Below are 8,598 nucleotides of genomic sequence, written 5' to 3'. Positions count from 1 at the left end.
AGACCTGCTTTTTGATTTCCAGGTTAAAATTCATGACCTAAATATACAATCGAATCAAAAACAAATACAATATTGGGTGTGGCATTACCATATAGGGACCAAAATTTTCTAGCATTGTGTATCAGAATCGTTACAACAAGTCATCACGGTAACTGTGACGGCGCCATGTTCAGCAAGCCACCCGCACATCAGCTTATCGATATTAAGCTCCTCAAGGTTGAAAAACACCAGCAAGTCGTGGATGTCGATGCCCATCATGGAGTAGGCTGTATTAAACCGACGAAAAAGAACGTGGCGGCGTACTAATCGTGCTGTCATGACCTCCTTCGTCCGGCTCCGCAGCCAGGCGAGCTCCGGCCTAATCCCGCGCATGCACTATCCCTGTGACGCCTGGTCGGGCGCTTGATGGTAGGAGATCAACCTTGGTTCCATGACTGCCCCAGAGCTAGACCCATCACCGGAATCCGCCGCCACCAGATGCATCCTTCGCGGGACATCCATCTACACACACAAGCCGGCAGCCGAAGGGCAATGCATGCCGCACGATCCTCGACATGATGGCTGCGCTCACCGCCATCGAGCTGCTACAAGGCTTTCATCGGTCGACGTACGGTAGCATCCAAGTCGTGGTTGTTGTCTGCGACATCTGATACTGTTCTAGGGACGCCGCCTTCGTGGTCAAGGAGGTGGACATGGCCATCGTCATCGACGTCATTTCGATGCAGCTTCTGCCATGGATCAGCGGATACGGCAACGCTGACCTTGCTCTATAGGGCGCCATGCCGGATCACCATTGATTCACCGCGATGGAGAATAAGGAGATGAGGCGCCGAATTTTGATTGCTATTTTTGCTTTTGTAGAACACCGTAGCCTGCCCCTATTTTAATTAGGTGATGACGACTTGACAAAGTCCTTATAGAATGCGATACGGAAGGAGTATTCGACCAGTACACGGTATACGTATACGATTGGCGAGGCAACCTACCGGTTGGCTTAGGGAAACGTACAAATTAAGGAAGCACTCTGATAGCTTCCAATCTTGAGAGGCAATAGATAGACGATAGTAAAGTCGGACGAAGGCGCATAATTGAACAGTTGAAAGCGCACATTAACGGACCAAACCAAGGAAACCTTATTTTCTTTATTATTATTATTATTATTATTATTATTATTATTATTATTATTATTATTATATTAGGACTAGAACTAGGACTAGGAAAAGTGCTCGTGCATTGCATCGGGAAAAAACAAATACACAAATGTTGCATCAATAAAAAAAAATTGTTACTCATGTTTTCTTGTATTCATAATGAACATAATTAATGCTAAGGAACTAAGATTGTAAGCCCCTCGCTCGATTCGTAATAGGCGCATAATGGAGATAATGATGGGCAACCTGTGTATGATCTACATGGCGCCATGGGATAAAGGTTGCTGATTAAAGAAGATGGATTTGAAGTTTATGTCATGACTAAAAAAAAGCTAGGCATGAAGATGGTTATTGTATATATATTCACACAATCCCGTTTAAGGATGTATATATCCCGGCCCATCTTAATATCGAATATATTGCTTTTAATTTTGCCGCTCATTTAATCTTCTTTCTACCCATCAGTATGAAGAACCCTCGAAGCATGTCCCCAAGGACGAGGGACTGTCTAATTTACAGGCAGCTGTTTTATAATTCATTTACACACGTTTTTTGGACAAATAAGGTGTTGCCACGTCATTTGAGTAATTCGCGTGTAAACTGCTCTCCCGCACTCGCGCTGCTATCATTTGTTTCGGGCTGTCGCGTTGCTGTCATTTGTTTCGGGCCTCAGCCTCATAGCGGGTCGGGTTGTCCAGTAGTACAAATGGACCACAAAATCTGAAAGAACCAAAAGGGAGAGCCCGGCCACGTTTTGGGCCTCAGCCTCGTACCATTCTTTGCCCCGTTCTGCCCCAGCACATGCGTGACGCCACCCACCCACCCCCAGACCTTCTTCTTCCACAAGAAAGAAACAAATCGAGTGCCTCAAACACAAACGGAGGAACGAACAGACAAAAAGGAGATCCAACTGGGGGAGGAAGAACATGGAGGAAGGAGAAGAAGAAGAACAAGGAAGATCCCTCGGCTGGAATGTTGACCTTGCCAACAAGCTGAAAACAACAAATCTCCAGGTCAGTATTCGACTCCTAAAAACTTGTCATGAGATTCACTACATGATAACCCTTTCCAGCCCCAAAACGAGATTCCTGCCATATACCAGAAAATCGAAAACAAAATTTGGGAGGACCTGGAATGGATCCTCAATTGGTACTTACAGATTATCAAAGTAAATCATCATTCTTAGGAGCTTATCCCCCTGCTAGTGCAACAATTCTTCAGATAAAAGTTCATCAAAGGCATATAAGTTGTTCAAACAGAGAAACACACTCAGTTGCTTCATAGAGAACTAGGTCCGCTGTTCCATCCTTGTCAGGATTCTTTCGCCAAACCTGAACGATTGGTTTTTCCTTCCACTTGAAGTTTGGATTTGGCAGCATTTCGTAGATTGATGGGCACTCAACAAGCTACATAGAGAGAACAGATGGAGATTATTACTAGATGGTATGGAATAACAAGTGTACAGTAGAAAACCTTGACAAGTTCACGAAGCTTAGTTTCAACATGGTCAAGAAATTACCAGTTGGTGCATCGTCCATCGAGATACAAAAAAGAAACTTTCAAAACCATAAACAAACTGCAGTCCAGTAAGTAGAGAATCATTTATGCATCCCGGGGCACCTGCCAAGATATGAGAACTAACATAAGAAGTGCTATCATAGGTCATCAGTGGCAGTCTACATCAATTGATTGAAAGTGCATTACCTTGGAATGGACAAGCAATGCAAATCCATTTATTGACATACTTTGCAAATACCTAGAAAAAATGAAAAGGGAAGGTTTGAGAACCGAATTTTGGTTGCGCAGGCAACGTGGCATATTAAAGAAGACAACTTACATCATGATTCATAGACATGAAACAGCGCACTAGCAATCCTCCCATAGAATGTGAGATTATGTTAACTTTTTTTCCACCAGAGGCCTTATAAGCTGTCTCAAGTTTCGCTCTCAAACCAGCCAGTGCTTTGTCTATCCTGCCAGATAAACCCATTGTTACAGCACCTTGTGCTTGCACAACAGTAAAATGTTTTAGGCTAATCCATTCGTTTATTGATGCTACTGATTACAGAATGCAAAAGAACCCACTTAAAGGTTGATTTAGAGGAGTGTACCTGTTGCTTTGACGAAAATCATAACCATATCCAAAAAGTGTTGTTCCTTTCTCATATCCACAGTCAATGAGCATATCAATCATATCATATAAATGATACACCATAGTCAGATGGAGTAGCTCTACAAACTGAAGTCAAAAGAGATGGACCACAAAAATGAAGTCAAATTACTACAAGGGACTTACTACAAGGGACTTTTCTTCCCCCGGGGAGCTTTTTTAAGCTGACATACCATAGTAGAGAACTAAAACTCGATTGTAAGTGGATCAACTAACAAAGTACAACTAGATCAGAAAACCAGTAATCACAACACAGCTTGGGAAGGACTGATTGTGTACTGAAGTAGATCAGAAGCAAGGGATATGTAGGAAGGCACAATCATTAATTGGAACAGACAAGAAAAAAGAGTGAAAACAACTTAATTATCCATGGTCTTGACACACGTGCACTTAATTCCCAAAGAAAACAAACAAAACGAGCAAGCTGCAAACATTCCTTGGGCTGCTTGCCTTATTTTTCCAAAATGAATGACACTACTCTACAAACTAAACAATGCAGCCTGCAAAACTTAGTAAACATGAGCACGAAACTTGGCACGACTAGAAGGACTTACAGGGAAAACTGAATAATACTGAAGATTGAATATTGAATGAATGAACTACAATTTCAGGGTTAACCAGAATTATAACAATTATAAAAAAGCTTTACATATGTGTGATATACTAAAAATAGGTGCCACTATTTTGCAGGATAAAAGTGATGTACTCTGGCATGAACAACATGGAATAACAGATGCTTGTAACGATGAGAGCATGCTCCTAGAGGTATTTTTCTTTCTATTATACTTTACTGCTGAGAGAAAAAAGAAGAGAAACAATTGAAAAATGCCCTCATGTAAAGTAAAAACTAACATTTCTTGTAAAAAAAATTGCAGGCTGGGTTCACTTTCACAGAACTACTGGAAGGAAAATTTGACAAGTTCTACACACCTGACCCTGCAAATAAAAAGGTATGAATATACACAAAAAAAATGAAAGCAACTAATATATATTCAATGATAATAAAATAGATAGTACGAATGACATATTGATTGTGTTGTCTATCAAAAACATGCTTTGCAGGATGATAACTTATCTGGTGGAGGCAGTTGCAGTGAACCATATTTTGAGAATTTGAGAAACACGGGCTCTGGAACTTCCCATTCTTTTGCTATTGAAAATGATGTGAGATGACTTAGTGTGACAAGTTTACTGTCTATGCATATGAGAAAAAGAATAAAACCATTTTGACATTATCTCTTAATTTTTCCAGAAATACACCAACTCAGATACCATGTGTGATGACGATCCATGGGGCAAAAATTTATTTGAGGACATGGACCTTGACGAGGTAAAAAATTTGAAAAACTTAGAATAAACAAACATTTTTTCTGCCATCTCTTGCACAGCTCAGATGAGATAAAAAAGAAGTTTGTAAATTTTGTAGGTTGTGGATCCACACATATCTTCCACAGGTCCAGCTAATGATCATATCAAGAAATTCAACACTGGTTCAGTTGAAAGTTCAAGCAGCAAGTCAGCAGTTGATACTGAACAAAGCGACATACAAGCGGAAGATGATCAGAAGAAATTGTCTGAAGAGGACATTGAAAAATTTCTAGAGAATGATAATGCAGAAGGACGCAATGAAAATGCTGATTTAGTGTTGGAAAGTTTGAAACCTGAGGTAGGAATGAGATTCAAAACAAGAGAAGACGCCCAAAATTTCTTCAACACATATTCGTTTGCGGCTGGTTTCTCAGTTGCTATAGTAGGTGCTTACCGAACTACAAGCAAGAAAAGGCAGAATGAAATAGTCAGGGTCACGATGAAATGCAACAAATCCGGGCATACTACTGAAGTAGAAAAGGACCAAATGGTTGCACAAAGACAAAGCACAGTCATAACTAAAGCAGACTGCAAAACTGAGATGGTTATCAGTGAGAAAGATGGGATTTGGAGCATCAAAACTTTGTGTCTTGAACATAATCACACCCTAGACCCCCATAGCAGATTCTTTAGATCTCATGCCTACATGACAACAGAAGAGAAGGCAATGATAAGATCACTGAAACAAAGCAACATACCAACCAGGCAGATTGTTTCAGTTTTGGGACATCTCAGAGGAGGATCAGATCAGCTACCTTACAACAAGAAGAAAGTAAGTAATTACAGCACAAGCATAAACATAGAGCTGAAAAACAGTGACATGATGGAGGTGCTATCATTCTTCAGCAAGAAACAAACAGAGGACCCAAGATTCTACTCTTCGTTTGACATAGACAGTGAGAACAAAGTGAAAAGTGTGTTCTGGGCAGATGCTAGAGCAAGATCATTCTATGAGGTGTGTGGAGATTGTATTAGCTTTGATACCACATTCCTAACAAACAAATACAATCTGCCATTTGCTCCCATAGTAGGCGTCTCCCCACATGGTCATACTTATCTGTTTGCTTGTGCTCTAATCGGTCGGGGTGCGCGTTCGGTCATGACCGAAAATTCGGTCTTTGTATTTCGGTCTATTTTGAATTCGGTCCTCTAGAAATAAAGACCGAAAATTACTTGTCAATTTTACTACCCGACAAATTCGGGTATCCGATAATTCGGGTTCGGTTTCGGTCATGACCGAACTTTGTGATAGTTGTTGCCAACACAAAACTTGGAGAGTATTTGGTAAAAGTTCTGGGGCAAAAGTTTCGTAGTAACTTCATTTTCTTTCAATGCATGTATTCATATCAGTTTGCAAGAAGAAACATTAATAGTGGCATCATATAGCAGTTTGATAAACATTCATATTATACGGTTCATACTTCATAGGTCACATATTTACGAATTTTCAGCCAACAACAAAAGAATACAGCCATACACGTCAATAGTCACAAGCTCATAGTCACATACTAACAAATGACAACATAAAGTATATTTTGGACAACAAAAGGTTAAGGCCAAACCTTTCCAATCAAGAATTGGGCCTCTCAAACATAAAATTCGGTCAGTTCGGTCTATTCGGTTATCACGAACAAAGTGACCGAATTGACCGGACTAAATTCGGTCTAGAAATTTTGCTACCCATTTTTTGATCGGTCTTTTCGGTTTCGGTCTTTTTGGGTTTGGTCTCGGTTTTTTCGGGTTCGGTGTTCGGTCATCGGTTTTTATGCCCACCCCTACTAATCGGGAACGAAAGAGCAATTACTTTTGAATGGGTTTTTAGAGAATTCCTGAATGCTATGGGAGGCAAACACCCTCAGACAATAATCACTGACCAAGATTCAGCCATGCAAAAAGCAATCAAAGCAATATTCCCCAATACTGTCCACAGATCATGCATGTTCCACGTCATTACTAAGGCAGAGAACACTCTTCACCCCACCTTTCGTGCTAATGAAGGTCTGTATGAAGATTTCCATGACATAATAAGCCACTCCTTGACAGTACAAGAATTTGAGATGATGTGGCAACAAATGATTGACAAATACAAGGTGGGTCACTTAAAGCAATTCCAAGACTTGTGGGGGTCTAGGACGAAATGGGTGCCTGTCTACTTCAAGACAAACTTTTTCCCCTTCTTACAGACCACAGCAAGGAGTGAAGGCACAAACTCACTTTTCAAAAGAGGTGTCGGAGTAACATACAGTATGACAAGTTTCTTAAAGGAGTATCAAAGAATTATGGACTCAATCCATTCAAGGGAAGGCGAGAGCAATCACAACGCAAAACACAAAAAGGTTCCAGAAAAAAAATTCATAACAAAATACTTCATAGAGAGACAGGCACATGATCTTTACAACATATACATATTCAGGAAGTTCCAGAACCTTCTGAATGATGTCACACGCTTACAAGTGAAAGAGGAGAAGAACAGAGAACTGTACCTTGTCTTCCAGGCCAAGAATTATCCCATAAAAGAGCTCCGAGAGAGGATTTATGTCGTCCAAGTTGACATGGCAAAAGATGAGTACAACTGCGTCTGCTGCAAATTTGAAAAGGATGGCTTGTTATGCTCACATGTGCTGAAGGTTATGCTTCATCAAAACATCGACAAAATCCCAGAGAAGTACTTCATAGACAGGTGGCGGAAAAATGAAAAGAAAATCCAAACAAGCATCCAGCCAGAAAGAATTGCTAACAATGATACCCTTATGTACAATGTGTTGTCACAGAAATTAGTTCAGCTAGCCTCTAAAGGATCGAAAAGCAAGAGAAAGTACGAATACCTTTTGAAAGAAATAGACAAAATAGAAGAGGTGATGGCTAAAATGGATGGTGAAGAAGATGAAATGCATGAAAACAACGCATCAAGAAGAACTGTGGTGAATCTGAATACAACATCAACTGATGAAAACACACACTCAACGATCCAACTACAAGACCCTGATGTTGCTAATACAAAGGGAAGACCAAGACATTTGACAATAAGAGAAGCTATCAAGGCAAACAAATTCTACAAGTGCAGCCACTGCGGAAGCACACAACATACTAAGAAAAATTGCCACAACAAGCATCTGCAATACGACTTACCAAAAACTAAGAAGACTAGAAGATCAAAGAAGGCTGGCCAAGGTGAGTATATGACTTGGCCCAAGACTACAGAAACACACAAGAAATGATATACTTGATATAATAATCGACACTAATATTTTTTTTATTTATGTCCAGGTGAACAAGATCCTGGCGTTACCTCGGAAGTGTTAGCTGCCAAGAAACCTTCGAAAAGGCGCAAGAAAGCTTCACCTAAAGCTCTGGATAACCAAGCTCCGCAATCCCTGGAAACTGACAGAGAAAGCAATGTGTCAACACAAGCTACATCAGTTGCGTCATAGATCATAGAAAAAAAGAAGTGGAGTGCATGACTAGTGCAAAAACAAATTGGGATGCATTGGAAAAAAGTGTAGCATGACTTGTAACAGAAAATTTTAAAAGTCTATCCAGTCTACATGTATTGCATACTAATCTTAGTTTGTTACTATTACTTTTCCTGTGAAAATCCTATGAAACATTCCTATTCATAGAATGTAATGAATTACTATAGTTAATGATACTCAATAAGGACTGACTTAGCACTCAGTTTAGTTGAAAACAAGGTGCCCTGTGCTTAGAGCAAGTTCAGAGCAAACACAGGTATTCTAATAGTTCATGCTACAGCGAGGAGACAACAGATCAGCGAGGAGCAACTTAATCAAATGATACTCACAGTGTATCATTTAAGTTCAATGGGGGCAGCTGAGCCTACAAGTAAGCTGGTGATAGAGTAGAACTAGATATATAAAAAAATAAATCTATTTCCTGGCAAAGGCATGA

General features: G+C 40.1%; 3 protein-coding genes across 3 annotated transcripts; 2 read left to right on the top strand and 1 right to left on the bottom strand.

The window, feature by feature from the left end:
- The first annotated feature begins 1,935 nt into the window (after positions 1-1,935).
- LOC127319141 (protein FAR1-RELATED SEQUENCE 5-like) lies at positions 1,936-5,984 on the top strand. Its single transcript, XM_051349359.2, has 6 exons — positions 1,936-2,164; positions 4,012-4,086; positions 4,197-4,271; positions 4,384-4,485; positions 4,574-4,651; positions 4,748-5,984. Exons 1-6 carry the CDS (start codon positions 2,078-2,080, stop codon positions 5,840-5,842), a joined length of 1,512 nt encoding a protein of 503 aa, XP_051205319.1. The 5' UTR covers positions 1,936-2,077; the 3' UTR covers positions 5,843-5,984.
- LOC139838684 (phospholipase A(1) LCAT3-like) lies at positions 2,384-3,385 on the bottom strand. Its single transcript, XM_071828799.1, has 5 exons — positions 3,263-3,385; positions 2,989-3,124; positions 2,856-2,907; positions 2,671-2,771; positions 2,384-2,557 (listed from the first exon to the last, which is right to left on the bottom strand). The coding sequence occupies exons 1-5, from the start codon at positions 3,364-3,366 to the stop codon at positions 2,384-2,386; spliced, it is 567 nt and encodes a 188-aa protein (XP_071684900.1). The 5' UTR covers positions 3,367-3,385.
- A 489-nt stretch (positions 5,985-6,473) lies between the features above and the next one.
- LOC127319132 (protein FAR1-RELATED SEQUENCE 5-like) lies at positions 6,474-8,344 on the top strand. Its single transcript, XM_051349341.2, has 2 exons — positions 6,474-7,860; positions 7,957-8,344. The coding sequence occupies exons 1-2, from the start codon at positions 6,528-6,530 to the stop codon at positions 8,118-8,120; spliced, it is 1,497 nt and encodes a 498-aa protein (XP_051205301.1). The 5' UTR covers positions 6,474-6,527; the 3' UTR covers positions 8,121-8,344.
- Positions 8,345-8,598: the final 254 nt, after the last annotated feature.

The sequence above is a fragment of the Lolium perenne genome, chromosome 3, assembly GCF_019359855.2.
Source record: "Lolium perenne isolate Kyuss_39 chromosome 3, Kyuss_2.0, whole genome shotgun sequence".
Taxonomy (NCBI): domain Eukaryota; kingdom Viridiplantae; phylum Streptophyta; class Magnoliopsida; order Poales; family Poaceae; genus Lolium; species Lolium perenne.
Note: the sequence above shows the minus strand (reverse complement) of the source record. Positions and strands in the feature narration are given on the sequence as shown.